The sequence below is a fragment of the Cariama cristata genome, unplaced genomic scaffold (assembly GCF_000690535.1).
Source record: "Cariama cristata isolate BGI_N322 unplaced genomic scaffold, ASM69053v1 scaffold29678, whole genome shotgun sequence".
NCBI lineage: Eukaryota > Metazoa > Chordata > Aves > Cariamiformes > Cariamidae > Cariama > Cariama cristata.
The window spans coordinates 669-18,624 of record NW_009631085.1 but is presented as its reverse complement, the minus strand read 5'-3'; the positions used below and the strand labels follow the sequence as shown (position 1 = coordinate 18,624).

Sequence of the window (17,956 nt, the reverse complement as noted above, 5' to 3'; positions counted from 1 at the left end):
AGGAACTAACAAGCCATCCTGGAACCACTGCACCATGTAACTCAGCTGCAAATGACATACTGGGCAGTGTTTTACAATAGGAAGGTAATTCCTGTTCAGATTTTTACTTACAGGTACAGGACTATAGTATAAAAGCATCTAGCTTCTTAAAAAGCAGAACTGAGGAGCTCTGACAGGCCTCTTTCATTCCCGGAGAGACTACACTGAGAATCCAAGCTGTAACACTCTCCATCCTCTAGCATTTCCTCATGTAACAGTAGGCATAAATTATTACAAGACTATTATCTATCCCAGAAAATCTTACATGAAATGGATGGACAAACCTTTATACAAAGACAAGTATTTCAGAATTTGGAATGCAAAAATACAGTGCAAAAACCAAAAAGAGTTCTGAAAAAATAGTTTTTACGTATCAAAAACTCCACGAATTAGAGAGAGGGATTATAAAGAGAAGGTACAGTGCTAAGGTGGTTTGACAAATTAATAATGGGTTATTTCCCTCGCAGAGGTTTACATGTTTCACACCAGCATTTTGCTTTATGTTGTTACAATATTTTTACGGAGCGTTATTTAAAAATAATATCTCAGTCAGAAGACTAATTTAGAATTCATCATGTTTTACCCTAAATGGCCACTTGGAATGCTGTGAAACGTGATTTGCAGCCAGAAGCACCAAGTACATAAATTCTTCCACATCAAAGGAGTAGTTCGTAAATTTTGGATGTTCTCCCAGTGTTGGGTGGTGTCCCTAGAAAAATGAAATAAGGCCTTTTAGATGGGAAAAAAAATTCAATACATCTTCCATTCAAAAAGAAAGAAAAAAAAAATTGAGCATCCACCATTTTAATTTATTATTTCTAATTCACTGATCTGCTCTGAGGCAAAAGAGCTGGCAAAGTAACCGTGTAACAGCAATGCTATGGATTGCTTGAATTAGAGGCCAATTAATTTAATTTTTCTTCTTCCCTTAGCCATTAATACCAAATGATTTCTTAATCACAACAGGGAAGTTAATTTGGTCTAAAGAATGAAAATTGTCTTTCAAATACCAGAACATAGATAGGTAAAGCAAGCTAAATGTTAAATGCTTCGAAGTGATAGCACCCCACCCTTCCAGCAGTGGCCATCAGTACCTGATCTTGAGGGAATACTTTATTCCTTTTTCGCCAAGTGATGTACTGAATGCCTCTCAGCCTTGCCAAATCCAGGTAACAACGTTCATCTTCACAATTGTACCTAAGGACAGGCATAAAAATCATATTTACCTGCAGAGATTGTGCAGTTTACCTGGGTGAAACAGGAAATAAAACCTGCAAGACGAAACGTTTGCTGCCCAGTTCTAAGGCACCGAAACCATGGACAAATTCTGAAAACAACAACAAGGGCTATCATCTGTTCTTAAGATGTGGCCTAGGAGGCAGTTTGAGGCACATCTGCATGTCAGACATGTCCCTGTCCAGCTGCAGCAGCTCTTGGACATGTAAAAAACCCCTGAGTTTCTGAACTTATTTGGAGACTAGACAAAATACTCTCAAGCCAAGATTATCCTGCAAAGCACCATAGCCTTCCCACCCAGGGTCTTATGCAGAATTTCCCAGGATGGAGAATTCAGTGCTCTTCTGACAAGCACTCTGCATTTTTGTTTAGTTCTAAAGAACCAGAGCGTCTGTTAACAACCGTACTTGGTAACAAAATATGTTTAAATGGAAGCTACTAGAGAAGAAATTACTTCTCTAAAGACAGAAATTACTAGAGAAATTTAAGTAAAACAGAATGACACACAGCTGAGCTTGGCCAGCAAGCTGGTGCTCATGTCCTGAGCATAGAAAGGAGTATCTAAATAACCTTCAGTGGGATCTTTAATACCTCGGACATGCATCGTATGTGATCAATTCACCTGCATCACCAAAATACCATTAGATCTCAGACTCACCAGGCAGAATCTGACCAGTGAGGCTTTCTCATTTTTTGCCGTTTTCCCCAAGCAATTGTTGACCAGGCTGCATTTTATTTATACCATGGCATCTTAAGGAATCACAGGCCAAATCTGTATGATACAGTTACACTATATTTTATAATGAAAGCTTTCTCACTTTTGATTCCCAGAAGAGGCTGCCAAAAATGAAGTCTAGATGAGGATGCAAGACAAATATTCACAGTCAAATACTAGCAAGGGAGAGTGCTTCATTAGCACATAAGAACAGACGTGAGCAGTTGTGTGTATAATAGAGGGGAAAGAAAGAGAACAGACTTACAGTTCAAAAACAACGGCCCAGTCTGGTAGAAAGAGCAAATGGGTAAGTCCAGCTCCATGCATCCCAATGAATATATCAGAGTTGTGGGTAATTCTCAATTGCTCTGAAAATTCAAGTTCCCTGCAGACAACACAACACAACAAAAATGGTGATCTGGCATGCCTATCCATCTCAGCAAGAATCAGCTACATGCAGAAACCGCAAAATTAACTTAAGGGAATACTGAGAGAGAGATTGATTTTTCAAGGAACAACACTAAGAATCACAAATGCTGCAGCCAGCAATAACTCAGCATGGAATTAAAAGAAATGCAGACAGGTTTTGAAACTTCACAAAAGTTTGTCCCAAAAATGTGATTTTTTTTTTCCAAGTTAAAGATTTTAAAAGTTTTGTGGTTTTTTTTTTACTTGCCTTTAAAAAAAAAAATTATGCATCACTCCCTTTAAAAAAGCATCACCTCCTTTAAAAACAAAACAAAACAAAACCAAACTCAAATCAACATAAAAGACCTAAATTGTTTTTAATGTAATGTAGAAGTATATCATTCCTGCCTAAAGATGCAGGTATCCAACCTGAACTTATGCACAGGGCATCAAGCAGAAATAAGGAGACCAGGCTTTTTTCAGGTCCTAGAAGTGTCACTCTCTCCCAACCTTTGGCTGTAAGCTCCAAATAAAGTACGCTCTCTAAATAACCAAACATTCCCTAAGCACACAAGGAAAGAATGGACTAAAGATACTTAATTGTAAGAGAAGACAGACAACTCGAAAGGGAAGTTCAACAGGCTTCATTTGTGTACAAACAGATCATACATTAAAAAGGAAGAGAATAACGTCCTCTCTGACCATTTGGAAACGAGTGGAAAGAAACTGGCTTAAACCACAGGACAGGTTTAAACTGCTATAAGTGCAAACATCAGGGAAACCCTTCTAACTATGACAACAGTGATGCTGCAGGATAGCTGCAGAAATCTCTAATGCTGAACAGTACTGCAAACACTTTTGACAAGCACAGAAATTGTGGAAGTATCACTTGATCAAGCTTTCAGGTGGGATGGTCTAGATGCCCTCCCAAGCATATCCACACTCTTTTTTATTATTAGACTGCTCAAGTGCTCTCATTGACAGGGGAATCTCAAGCAACTCTTCACCTCCTCACGCCGTCTCTGCTTTGGTCAAAACACTGATCTCATTGCTGCTTTAGTTTCTCACTCTTCCTGCATGATCCACGACAGCATGATTGAGTAGATGGGAGCTGCTGCCATTTGGCACAGGCATACACCACTTGGGAACTTTTCCTTCCAGGCATTTCCTACTGGCACAGTGCCTACTACATCTGGGCATCACAAATTGACCTCAAGTGGCATCTTCAGGAGCCATTAGAGCAGCAAATAACCTGAGTTATTATTCATTACTAAACTAAGGGTCATATAAAATAAGACACTAGCATCATACAAGAGAAATTCCTGTCGACCCACAGTTACTGCAGAGCATTAGCAAATCCAAAAGGGTGATGGGAACACAGCTGGTTTTGGGAGAGAGGAGGAAAAAAAGAGAAGTGATTTCAAAACTTGCTCATCATACAGTAGCTTTAACCTGAGCCTACAAACTCTAGAGATTCATTCCTAAGTAGTGCATCATAGGATGGGAGTGCTTAACTAACTCACCCACCACTCCCTCAGTAAAATTCGTCCTTCCTTACCAGTTCTTGGATTTTGCAACGTTAAGACATCGGGGCATACATAGCGCTTTGCCTGCAAACAGCTTTCACCACCAATAGGCAGCATGAGATCACATTAGTTTCTTCTATCAACTTACGTACCTGTATTTGTAGTCTACCACTTTGACCTCCAATGTTGATACTGTTTTCAAAGCATTCACAAGCTAAGGAGGAGAATAAGATGACAATGATTTGGTGTTCTCCTTCAATTAATTCCTCCCCTGCACTCCTGACCATTTTACACCCCCTCCTCCCCATGAGGGAATTACAATGACTGAAACAAAACACGCTGTCACTGCCACATAAAGGAGCAGTTCCCCTCCTTTTGTGCCTTCCTACCTAAGATACACACGTTATTCCTGGCAGAGCAACCCCTGGAGAGGAGATTCAGATCTCCTGCCCTCTCACAGAGGCAACTGTTGACTTTTATATGCTCCAGGACCCAATCCTAAACCCCTCAAACTATGAGTTTTGCCAGGAAGATTTCCACAAGATATTCCAATAGCTAAAGAAGCAAATCCATAGCTAGAAGGATTTTGAAAAAATACCTTACTAGGTCAGGATCCTGCTCACATGAGGTGAGTACGAACCTCATGAATGAGCTCACCCAGGGAGGTGGTGGAGTCACCATCCCTGGAGGTGTTCAAAAAACATTTAGATGTGGCGCTTGAAGACATGGTTTAGTCGGTTTAGCGGGCATGGTGGCATTGGGTATACGGTTGGACTTGATGATCTCTGAGGTCACTTCCAACCATAATGATTCTATGAGAAGCGAAACCAGGTTAGAGCCTGAGCTTCTAACCTAAAAGGGCTTTTTCAAGTCTCCACTCCATAGCCAGCAGTAGATGGAGAAAGAGCCAAGTATTTTCTTTTACAAAAGTGTAGTAAAGATAAGGTTAACTTCTCCTTTTCTGTCATGTGCTCATTACCAGAAAACACACTACACGTAGCAGTGTAGGCATGCACTGTGGACAGCCTAGTAGCTAAGGCACAAATCTAGTCATCTACACTCTGCCTATTCTGCCACGGAGCTATTGCATCAAACAAGCCTCAGTTTCTCCCTACACAAGGTGTGGATGATAACGTCATTTCATAGCACTAACAGCTAAGAATGAAGACAGGTATGAAAACATTAGATATTATCATTTTACTACAAGAAAAGCTACACCATAAGTCCACTAAGTTGCACGATTCAAAAACGTGAATCAATACGAAAATTCATTAAGTTTTGAATGCACATACTCAGATACAACAGCTTATGCATTTTCATCTGCAAGCATAACAAAGGTTTTTGTTAGAGTCTTCAACACTGGGGATCCTAGAAATAAAAGAATCTGAAAGTGAAATAATTTAATTTTGAGAAGCTCCACAGCGTCTGTTTGTTAAGAGGAAATATTTTTACTATTACATCTGTAGTCTTCTATTGGATATTTTAAAAGGGCAGCAAGGTTCACTGTCTGGTGTACAGAAACAGACTAGCTAGAAGACATATTAGAAGAAATTAATATTAGCACTGAACATATTTGTCCAAGATTTGTCAGCAGATAGATGTCTTGGCTGTACCTGCAAAAAAATCTATTCAATGAGCAAAGTTTAACTTCTGATAAATTAATTTTAAAAATAAAAAGGACCACACCTCATTCTGGTTTAATATTTTCCGGTAATCTGTACTGCGTGCAAGTATTGTGACTCGAATTTTCCCATCCTAAAAAGAAAGGAGCAGCAGTATATTAGCTATGAGGCAGACCTCATAAAAAAAAACCCAAACACTTCCACATTTACTTTTGGCAATTACTTGAGCAACTAAGTATGTTCTTCCCCCATGTATTAGATGATGTAACCACCTTAAAATTCACATTGTATTTTCCAACAGATTAAAAGTGTCAAAAACTTTGTGAAAGTCTGACTATTAACAAAGAATAAAACATTTTCTGAAAGATTTATTTTATTCAGTACAAAAGAGCCTTTGTATTATACATTATACGGCACTTTTTGAAAGCAGGAAAGCAGCTTTCAGGATGGTTTGTGCACAAGATCCTTGGAAAAAAATATTTTACTTCTATGAAAGTTCCTCCTTTTACCTCATTAAATTAATTGGACTCACAGGGTAAGCGTTCCAAGTGAAATAAAGAGATTTAGCTGCATGACTCCCATTAGTGTCAGCAGGAGAAGCATAACTAAATGCCTGTGCAGTGCTCTGAATGTGTGCCCCTCAGCGATAATATGTAGGCTACTCTCTAGCAAATACTTCCAAGAAGCCCAGAACCGCCGTATCCATCAATGCAGCCATTGCAACGATTTGCAAAAACTACCAGTGAGTACAACAGAGAAGCCCAGGGCCAGGCAGATGGTATCAGACAAGGATTGGAAGGACCAGATTCAATCATGTCCTCCTCTGATCTGAGCTCAGCTGTACCTATGAGGATCGATAAAGAGCAAGCTCCCTGCATTGCTCTGTGGGATCCCCTCTGCTGGACCCAAGGACAGCACCTTGTCAGCGTGCTCCAGAAGAGACCATGTACCATGTATCTTGCTTAACTAGGAAGGACACAGAGGCCATGAGCACAGAGAACAGAGACAATAAAGAGATCCTAGGGTTGGAAGGAAGATGTTCTAAAGTCTGTCCTATGGAAATAAGGCATCAGGGCAACTTTCACAAATATACACAAACATTTGCTGAAGGCCTCTACAGAACAGGCTGACTTATTCGGAAAAAAAAATAAAATCCCAAGCATCACAGGAAAAGCCAAAAAGTGCACGATACGCCCTTATTCCCCACTGGGTCCAGCTTGCTAATGCTGTTTCTCTGGTAAGAGCCACCAGCTCCATATTACAACTTTATTGTTCAGTTATCATACCTTGGGTCCTTCTTGTGTGATATTTAATCTGTGTAACACATGCTGAGAAAATGCTCTAAATAGCCCTGTACCGTGACAGCCAGAGATCTGAAATTAAAAAAGCAATTGTTAATACAAAAAGTTATTCTGCTTGGAAAACCTCCCTTTGCGATCAGTCTTTTGCCATTCTTGTGGAACAAAAGCCTACTATCATGCACTGAGCTAAACATGTCACTATTCACTGCAACACAAGTGGCACTTTCATTTCAAAAGAAATATAACTCTCTCTACAGTGTTACAGTCTGAATGCATGAGCTAATACCCTCAGGAGAGTCTGTCAGCGTACAAGATCTTGTGCTCTGCAAAAATATCAGTAAATTCACAGTGCCCACCCATTAAAGAGGAATAATATGTATCTCATGAGCTGTGACATAGGAGATTGCACACAACCAGTTACTATCAACCAGCTAAAGTAACTTAAAAAATCCTAATCTTCAGGGAAGATCATCTCATTTGGAGTTGCATAGACCTTCGATGCAGTACATTGCATGATAGCTCAGCTAGATATTTGAGAGATTCATTAGCTCATATTTAATACTGTCACACGCACATCTATTTAACAGAGTGGATGGATAAAAAAAGGACTCACCAACGGTGTGTTATAAAACAAGCCATATCGCATTCGAGGCAGTAATGAGAAGACTGCTTCTTTAAAGCATACCTGCAAAGGAAGATCACAAGAAGTTACACTGGACTGCTACCTTCCGCTGGCACATCCCATGCTCATTCAGTGGGATCACTGCTTATAATGAGCTAGCAATTACATGCTCCTGTCAAGAACATCCACACTTCCTTGACTGTGCAAATGAATAGAACAAAGACAATCCTGATCCCAAAAGAACTCTCACTTAGGATGCTACAGATACAAGTGTGGTAAGAGGTTAAAAAAAATCATCCCTAAAACAGAACAAACGTGAACTAAACAGAAGGAAACCAGTCAGAGAATTTAAGACAGGCTTTAAGGGATTTAAGAGACTAAAATGATCTCTGAAATGAATGGTCACATTTTTTGGTGGGAGTAAAAATTTTTTTAATGATAAGCAGCAGGTATACTAACAGTTGCAGGGGAAGATAAACACCTCAGTAGGAATCAGAAGACTTAGAAAGACAGTATCATTTGAAAACCCTTAACTTCAGTAGTGGAGCCTGCAGAACTGACACCAATACATAAGTATCACTTCTCAGCAGACACAAAAGTTACATCCATCTATATGAAGCATAGACATGCCACAGAATTAGGTTATAGCTCTGTCTCTTGTTTGTAAGGTAGAATACTCGTATTATGCAAATTAAACATGCATGGAAAGTATTAATGCTTTCCTCTGAAATACCCATATCCACAAGCAGCTTGAGAAGCTGTCATATTTGCTACGTAGTGACTATGAATTAAAACAAAATAAAAAATTCCATACCCTTTTAGAGTCAAAGGTTTTCAAGTGTATTACTTCATAGTTAGTAAATGCCTTCCATGTCTCACTGAACAGGTCACCATAGCCATACGAGCTCTAGGAGGAAAGGAAAAAAACACAAGGGCATAATGATCACATAAATGCATATAAAAACTCTCTTCATGATTTACAAGTTTTGTATATGAGTTTTATTAGGCAGTTAACATGCACATCAACACCACGAGACCTAAGACAGCCTAGCACAGAACACAGACATTACAGAACACCGAACCCTGCAATTACAATGGCAGTTAACTCCAATTACCTGTCAGGTAGTTAATTTTTAATAAAACAGTTCTACAAATTAGCAAGCTAGACAAGTTCTTCAGCAGTAGATTAGCATTTCTGAGTTAGGAGCAAGGTCTACCTAGTACTTGCCCCAAAGACAACAGAACACAAGTTAAATTGAAAGTAACAGAAACACGGGGATGGTAGAAGGCACAAACCTCAACTCCTCAGACTAGAAAACCACCTGGGAATTCAAGCACAGCAGTAATGTTTGAAGTAAAAAGTCACAAAAAGCCTGTTTCACATTTGCCTCTGTTTTGGGATCGTCACTTGCATATTGCACACGTATCACAAACTGAAGGTAATGATCTGATTTGATGGAAGAAACAGCCAGGAAACTATGTTTTGCATTACTTTGACAAGCTACCGAGAAGTCTCTCTACAGGGCAGTATAAAACTTCCCCCTTTGCAGCAATGCTCTGTGGAATCTTTTAAGAGCCATCTACTCCCTACAACATCGGCCTACCAGCAGGGGCTCTTGCCTACAAATTTGTAACATCTGAAGGCTAAGAGTCATCATCTCTTGCTCTTTGAACACAATTAAATATGACCTCAGTAGCCCTGGTGCAGATTCTCACTTAAAGCTTCCTTTCAACTCTGGAGCTGGTTCAGGCTGCTTGGAAAGTTATGTGGAAACATTCTCAACAAGAAATTTGAAAATAAGAGTACAAATGACCACAGAAGAGAGCAGATACCTAGTGAAATGTAAAAGAATCTAACAGGCACCAAATTTTCTTCAGCTGAAGAGATGCTTCCTTCCCCTTCTGCCATTAAGTTTCAATGAATTTTAAAAATCCCTACTACTTTCTGGCCATCTGTATTACAAGAACTGCTCTTCCAGATTAGAAGTAGAGAACTGATCTTCAAAGCTGAAAGTACTACTTTCTAACCCTATCTGCTCGCCTTAGAACTGCTTTGTAAACACTGCTTTCCTGCATTTGCAGAGACAGTCTGCAAATCAACACCCAGTGGATTTCCTACTCATTTTCTGCTTTGTTTAACCTACATCTAAGGGCATTACAGCTTAATAAGAACAGTGCACTGATTCTACAGTAGCTAGAAAGTATGGCCAAATCTAATTACATCAAGATAAAAAAAAAAAAAGAGAATGAATAATAAGCTCAAGTCCATCTTGCGATCAGCATAGACAGTCCATCAGCAGTTAGTTGGTGCCATCACCTGGTTGTACATGGTAATGAGCTCCAGCAGGCTGAGCAGTTAAGACTCATTTAAAATGATACTACTATGACAGTACTTGCTTTGAATGGTACATTTGAAAGACTGACTTCATTCAACAATGCGATAGAAGACAAAGAGTTGCTTTTCAAAGTAATTTCCAATGCTGTCTGACATCTGATCTTTGCAGAAAGCCATCAGACCTGGACTAACAGGTCCCTGTATAACATCTAGAGAGCTTGCTAATCTGGCAGGTATTTTAGCTTTCAAAATGTAAGAGAACTAGAAAAAAAAGGGTCTCTTCTAGCCAAAGCGGTTTCTCATTAGATAGAAGCAGGGGATATTTGCAGTTCTCTATTGAATATTAATTGTCCTAGCAGTAAAGATACTCAGAAATACTCAAATAAACTAAACTCAGAAATAAAAATACTCAGAAAGAAACCCCAGTATTTTATGAGAACAAGACAGGCATGGGACAATACCCTAGTCAAGAACTGTGTTATTTCTGGACCGGATTATATATGTTATCTAGCATATTACAAATTGCCTAGTTTTTCATTATTTAGTTTAACACTCTCCTACACAACTTAAGTACCGGCCAGTAAAACTAATATTACTCTTAAATACAGTTATGGTTTCAACTCAGCAGTACTGCAGAAACAGCCCCATTTAAAAACTTGTTTTATATGTCATCACGGCATTCTAAGAGGCAACTGAGAGAAGGAACTGCAAAAAAGCTATTTAAAGGAATTAAGTATTAGACTCTGTTTTGAGATATATATATATATATATAAGGTTTTCATTCAGTTGCTTTCTTTATTACAGGGTGTACATTACTGATTTAGAAAGATGCAAGGTTGTATTTCATTTTAAATATAGAAGAAAGAGTTTTGAATCAATCTATTTCAATGTTCTCAAAGAAAAAAGTCTACAGAAAACAGCATGAAACGTGCAAATGCTACATATTAGAAATATAGATAGTGTTATTTTTGAGGTCACACCAAAAAAAGGCATAATTATATACTAGCAAAAGATGAGCTACAGAGTAGTGTTCAAACAGCACAGGGTTTATTTCAGAAAATCTGTTCCCTAAATATTGTTCATGCACCTGTATTAACAGGATCCAAAAGCTTATCAGTTCCACATGATTAAGCCCACAAGAAAGCCAAGGATTGGCTACTAAAAGCTTCAGAGTCTCTATAAAGCAGAAATACCACCCATTACAAATACATTAAAAGCACAGCAGACTTACAGTGTCCCACATGACTATGTTGACATCAGTACTGAAGGAATTATTGATATGCTGTGTAATATAAAGATTGACGAAATCACAGAAGTGATGGTACATATTAACACCTGAGAAAGAAAGAATTGTTAGCAACATTACTCACTCCACTTTTTATTGGTTCATGCATTTTTTCCTTAGTAGTATCCTGCGGTTTATATTAGCTTTCCCCTGCTTCTGACTGAATGCTTCTTATGCACGCTAAAAAGCAAACTTTTAAAGGGAAGGAATCCAGGTAAGAAATCTGAAGTACAATGTGTTTTTAAAAAGTTCAGAGAAATCAGAGAAGCAGCCAAAAGACAGTATAAGAAAAAGATAAGTTTCAAGTGTTATTTCTCATTACAGTCTGCAGCTGCTTCCTGAAGTATATGAAAGCAAGTACTGCTTTAACAATAGCCAGTTAGACATACAGGAAACGTTAAAAACAGGCCTTCGGCGCTGATCTTAGTTCTGCTTTATTAGGATTAAGGGAAGCTCTGTCTGCAGGACTACAAGACAGAACTCGTACTTGCACACGAGCCAAAGCCCAAGTAATTCCTCAGGTTTTTTCTCAGAGCATTCTTGTTCAATCTTGGTTTAAGCTAATACTGTAAGACCATGGCGCATAAAAAACTACCATGAAACAAAGGAGGTAACATAGTCCAGCTTCCTTGCTAGTGAAGACCAGATCCCAGTTTTGGAACTATGTGCACACAGCCCTTGCTTCTAAGCTTCCGACCAAAAAGAGCTGCCATGATAGGAACTAGCTGCCGGGCTTCATATAATGCTCAAATCGCAATTTTCCTCCACCTCCCCTAAAACAAAGGAGCTAGACAAAATCACCTCCTGAGCCACAGCTAGACCACCCTCTCAAAGGTACGAACTGACAGCAAAGCAACTCTTCCATGGTAACTGTTCAGGGGCCTGCAACAACTTTGCTTAAAATACATGATACTGGTCTGCAAGGGAAGAGGGGTAATTCAGTTTACAGTTGCAGTGTGTCACAGGGTCAGAACACAGCAGACGACTATCCAGTTGAAACCACAGCTTACCCCACAGTAGCTTGTTTGAATGTCTACATCCTGAACACCCTCTTTCATTAACATGTCTGTAAAAGATGCTGCATGCACAAATAGCTTGGTGAACTTCAAAAGTGTCAGATACCACTGGCTGATTCCTAAATATGCTTGAGTGCTGCCTCTCTTTGAATACCACTTCCTCTTCCATATCATTCAACATACATAGAATCCTCAGTTACTGAACACATACTACAAGACATATACACTCATACCTTGCATTTCATGGCATGAAACTTGTCATCCAGAAACAAACAAAATCAAAATCTCTCTGTACGGAAGAGTCTTTGGCATAAAGTCAAAGACTGTCAAAACACAGTCAAGAGAATGACTGTGCAAGACAAGTGGCAGGATATTTTTCTGGTTTTTAATCATGTGTGAGAAAACTAAGATTTGTAAGATTTTTAAATTTAAGTTTCTGAGTTCATCAATGGAACTACAGAAAAAAAGGAATTAAAAAGTCACATCATTTTTCAAAAATAAAAATATATTACAAGTGAACTTGACAATCACAAAGGCATAATGTAGATGGGTAAGTTGGATACGAGCTTTTTTAACTGCAGTATTGCAGGATAAAAAAACTAAATTAAAGATACCGATTACCTGCATCTAATTTCATGAAGTATGTTGGCTTTTCAATAACAATGTCACACTTCTCATCTTCTAGGGGCCTGAAGTTCAATGCAGTAAATGTTTGGAGTTCTGCAAACCTACAAAGATTCAATCATACAGAACATGCTTTGTCATTAACACGCTTAAACAAATGTACTTCATACATCTAAGATTTAGTAACTGTTCATTCTGTCCATTTGATTTAACAGGACTGCTGAAAACTGATAGACTCTGACAATTAAAATGATTTGAAATTGTAATGGAAGGTTCTTCAGGTTATGAGCTTCAAGAGGTTAAACACCGCCTTTGATCTCAGGAGTGAACAGCATCTTTGATCTACAAATCAAGGCAGCAGAGATGTAACAAAGAGCCTTAGAGCCCAGATCTGTGGGTCTGTCCAACTTGATCTGCATTGTCGAAGACACTTCAGCAAGATCTCATGCTTTGGTCAGAATAAAGAATGTAGATGCAGTATTTATTATTCCTGGATCTAAACAAGGATGAGCAGTTGAGATGACAACAGCAGGTAGAGAAGAAAAGTCTTTTCCTCCTCTTAATTGAAACTGACCATAATGAAAAATGAGGGGGGAAAAAAAAAAAAAAAGAAAATATGAGAAAAGCATAAAAGTGAATTCTTACTGGACCTTGATGGTTCCAATTCCTTCATGTTTCATCAATTGACTGGCAATGCAGCTTTGAAGTGCTAACACGCAACCCACGATACTTAATCAGCTACCACAAAGCACCCTCTGCACTTCCTACTCAGCCTGCCAAACACAGGCTCCCTGGGAACACCGTATGAATATACATCCAGATCAGGCATTGCACTGGCCTCAACATCACCAAGGACTATGTGAACTAAGACACAAGTGCAAACTTCAAGGCATTTCACAACAAAACAATTGTCTCCTATAGGCAAATTAGGCATGGAAATAGCATCTTGTCCAGAAAACATCTGAAGGTTCGAACTTCAAATTACAAGACATTTCCAGATCTTTTGCTGCTGCAAATTAGGCAGGACACAATTACACATCGTATAGTTTAGAATATTCTGCATAGATGTAATTACCAGAGATATCTAATATGAACTCCCAAATTGAACTTGGGAAGGAGCAACTATTTCCTCAGTATGAAATCCCCTACACACAGCTGCTAATGCCAAGGAAAAAAACAAAAAAGAATTTGTAAGCAAACTTAGAAGCAGCCTTGACAAGTGATTCTTACCAAGATTGGAGAGGGCTCTTGCGTTGACCTTCAGCCAAAAATGCTTGAACGTCGAGGGTGCAATGACCTCCAATTTCTCCCTTCTGGAAAAAGTCTTCTTTGAATCTAATGCAAATTAGTAAAAGTCTATCAGCTTTTGTGCAACAGTGCTACAAGTGCTCTGCAATCTCGATTACATACTGAAGCCAGTGTTAGTTAGTCTCAATTCAGTAACAAAATTCATAAATATTTAAAACCTGAGTGTCTTCTTCAGCATAAATCAAGCGTTTGCCACAGTTCCCAAAAAGATAGTGGTGTCCTTGGAGTTCTACACATCAATTTAGAAAACAGCACTAAACCTCCCAGAATGTTATTAGGAATCATTTTCACACACACAAATGAGTAATTTAATTAGATTTTGCTACATGACTACTTACAGGAGCATCATTAGTTGGGTTTTTTGTTTGACTGTTTTTAGTAACAATTTCTCACTGAAATTCACCTCAGATTTCACAACCCAGTTAGTAACCCAAGAATTTTATTCAACATATGAAGAGTGAGGTGCAAGAATAGGTTTCATAAAGACAAATTGCCAACTAAAAGCTCTGTCTAAATTAGTTTTTAGGATAGGCCGAAAAGATGACAAAACCTTCTCTGAAGGGTATCAGCATCACAGTCATGAACCAGCTTTTTTCAAGTCATGTGCCCAAGACACTGACTTCAAAGACAAGGTAGAAGGAAAAATGGGTGATGCCAGCACCAGTGGCATGATTTTTCTAAACAGTTTTCCAATATGTAGCATTTTAATTTGAGATGTGGGAGATCCAGGTTCAGATCTCTCGGGAGTCTCACCATATCTAAAAATGCAATTCCTGACTCTGGTAGAAAGGCACCTAGCATAGGAAAGGTCTTCTAAGTACCTCATACGAAAACAACTCTACTTTGCACATCACCTGATCAAGAAAGGATGTGACTGAAGAGCACAGAAAAGTCTTCCTCTCTTCCATCAGAAGGGAGGATTTCAACCACCCATCACCATTCCATAAAACTGAGAGTTTAGGTTTTTAAATAACCTGCACTGCTGACAGCAGCAGCAGGCAGCAATCAAGAGGTGTAGATCTCAGCAGGACTTCAGCAACAAGTCTCTGATCAGCAGTAAAGCCCATGGCAACAAGCACACCAGCTTTGTTAAATTCTGAAGTCCTTTTCCCCGCCATCCCAGTCTTACTATAACACAAGCAAATTGGAGACCTGTCGTGGTTTCTCTTCACAGTTCGTAAATCAATGTACAAGTTTGTTGCTCTGCAATGCTGAAGGTACTTAGAACAGGTCAGAGATGAATCTCCCTGTTAAGGAAAGAACAAGTAGGATTTCGTCAATTACAAAAATTATATTTAAAAACAAGTGAGAAGTATCATATCTATCTGAAATACCTACTGTGGCTGCAGGCTTACAATGGGTTTTCATTTCACTGAGCCTCTCACGAATGTAACCAAAGTCAGCTTGTTTCCAGAATATCTGCTGGGCTGTCTCAATGTCATTTGCCCTGATGTATGAAGGGGGGGGAATATAAAAAAAAAAAAAAAAAAAATATATCAAGGTCCATTGCTCAATTCTAGTTAACAACTTTACCAGATAACATTTTTTCCACTGAAAGTGGAAATGAAGTGCCAGCCAGTTACTTTATTGACATACAAAGATGCAAAACAGGAAGCAATTTATCAGCCGTGTGTAAGTGAAAACATCAATGACAATTTAAAGCTATTCTCCCATAAAGGGGTATAAATTTTTTTTAACATTTTTTTCCTCTGTTTTTAAAGCTAAGAAAGGAAATCCAGAGTTATTTTAGGAATCTAAATTCAAGGCTAAATCAGAATAATGAAAACATTGTGGCAGGAAGCATTTCAAACAGTATTTTCTTCCTTAAAAAGTTAAATTTTTAAAATCATGTTGAAAGACATACGTTATGTATAAATACACCCTTATATATACACACATATCACAAAGAATCATCATTTAAACTCTAAATATCACAATAATGTTAATTTCACAGCTAATATGAAAGTGAGCACTATAGTCTTTTTTAAACATACTGTACTTTATACTTTTTAAATGAAACTTACCATCCAGTTTCAACATAATCACACACTGGGTAACTGAACCTGTAATCTGATTTGCAAGATTTCTCATAACCCCAGCAGGATTTTAGTTTCTTCAAGTATTTCTGTAACACAGAATAACTGAATCAGGGTACGTGACAGCAAAATGGGAAATGACTTAAGTTAGTTGCTAGCTTATAAACTACCTCTTGCTAATAAATCTTGCATAAAAGGCTTTGAGTTTGGTCCATTTTCAAATGGAGTTTCAGAAAGAACACCCACATTCTGTACACACAACAGAGGCTCCAAGGAGGACACACATGCACAGCAGCATTATACTTGTCTTTAATATGTCTGCTCCAGGACAATCACTTTTCCTGACCCAATAAGAAGGATTCCAAAATTTTCACATCACTGATATAGATAACAAGTCTAAGCTCACACAGAGCACAGCGCTCCAAGCTCCGGGCTGAGTGTACCACTGCTCCCCAGGCAAATCGAGAAACGTCGGCTTCTGCAGTGTTATAGAAAGCCAGAGAAAGGGGAGCACAGCTCCCACTCCCAGCTCCATAAAGCAGCTCCAGCCTGAGAGACACTAGAGTTGCTCCTGAAGCCACACACAGCCAGAATCCTCGAGTTCACAGTCCCTGCTTCAGGGGAATGAATTATGTGCAACCACAGGATAAGATTAAATCAACGTTTCATTTATTTGCCTATACTCTTGGCACTTCGGCAAAAGTACTACAACATGCTAAAAATCACAGGCCTAGAAATTAATAAATGTACATAGTTCAAACACCTTTCACATGCGCAAGAGTCATTCAGATTAAGATCATCATTTCAGCTCTGTAACAATTAAAACAGGGGGGATAAAAATCTTGCAAAACAGTACATTAAAAATCCAGTCTTGTGACAGCATCAGATTCAGGAAGAGCCCTGCACAACTATTTCAAAAGCAACAATTCCAATTCCCAGTGGAACGGACTAACTGGCAAGGAGGCCAATTCGTCACCATCTTTAACAGCTACGACTTCAAGAACAAACCACCCCAACATTATATTTGAACAAACAAAAAAAGCAAACCTACTTTATACGGGCAATGAGAGTCCTGCTTACAGATGCCAGCAATATGCTGATTATTGTGCAGAAAGTATGGTATATGCTCATCTGGCAAGTTGATAGCTTTGTAGTTATATAATGGCTCTTCTTGAATGTTTTTGAATTCAGTAAGGTTTTCAGCTTGGGAATTAGCCAGAATTTCTTGCAGTAGCAATCCAAACGCAAGCAACATGAACATGGCAACCTATGAGTTCTGTACTTATGAAAAAAACAAACAAAAAAAAAACCAAAAAAACAAAGACACTTAACGTATCTGCAGCATAACACATTTGAAGCATACAAGACAATATTGAGCCAAAGTCAGTTACATACTCAAAGAATTTGCACTTGTATTTCTGGGGTGGTTTCTTTTTCCTATGAAAAGTAAACTTTCACTAAGAGACTAGTCTGTACAACCTCAGGATTATCTTTGAATCATTAGTCATTGGGGGTTATTATGCACTACCAACTCACAGTCAAACTAAAATGGGTGTGTTTACTTTAGCTAAATCCCAAGGGATCCTGAGAGTTCAAATGTGGAAACTAAGTATAGAGCATATAATATCCAGTCAGCAGGATTTTTTTTTGAGAACTATTCGAGAGGGAAGGGTGAGAAGAGGAGGAATTTCAGTTTAAAAATAAGTATAAAAATAATACATTCTCCACTTTGGAAGAAACTAATCTTTAGCTGAGGGAAAACTATACAGTCACAAATAAATGGTCAAACTTAAGTCTGTTTCAAGATGCTTGTTTTTAGTAGTTAACATCATGTTGAAGAAACTTTGAATACTTCATTATATACTTAAAATTAAATACAGGCC

General features: G+C 38.5%; 1 protein-coding gene across 2 annotated transcripts; it reads right to left on the bottom strand.

Moving 5' to 3' along the window:
* Positions 1-601: 601 nt before the first annotated feature.
* EOGT (EGF domain-specific O-linked N-acetylglucosamine (GlcNAc) transferase) lies at positions 602-17,334 on the bottom strand. Of its 2 annotated transcripts, none has more exons than XM_009705830.1 (15): positions 17,117-17,334; positions 16,062-16,178; positions 15,376-15,484; positions 15,190-15,284; positions 13,960-14,064; positions 12,727-12,833; positions 11,036-11,139; positions 8,284-8,376; positions 7,461-7,532; positions 6,833-6,919; positions 5,611-5,679; positions 4,077-4,138; positions 2,256-2,375; positions 1,134-1,236; positions 602-748 (listed from the first exon to the last, which is right to left on the bottom strand). In XM_009705830.1, the coding sequence occupies exons 1-15, from the start codon at positions 17,332-17,334 to the stop codon at positions 602-604; spliced, it is 1,608 nt and encodes a 535-aa protein (XP_009704132.1). The 2 variants fall into 2 exon arrangements, with proteins under 2 accessions (XP_009704132.1, XP_009704133.1); XM_009705831.1 differs by having other exon boundaries at positions 16,062-16,162; positions 17,125-17,334.
* Positions 17,335-17,956: the final 622 nt, after the last annotated feature.

Coding starts and splice junctions, on each gene's coding strand:
- EOGT (XM_009705830.1), bottom strand. CDS start 17,334: ATGTTCATGTTGCTTGCGTTTGGATTGCTACTGCAAGAAATTCTGGCT. Junction 4,139..5,610: donor AAATATTAAACCAGAATGAG/GTGTGGTCCTTT, acceptor TCTCCTCCTTAG/CTTGTGAATGCTTTGAAAAC. Junction 1,237..2,255: donor TGGGCCGTTGTTTTTGAACT/GTAAGTCTGTTC, acceptor GCCTGTCCTTAG/GTACAATTGTGAAGATGAAC.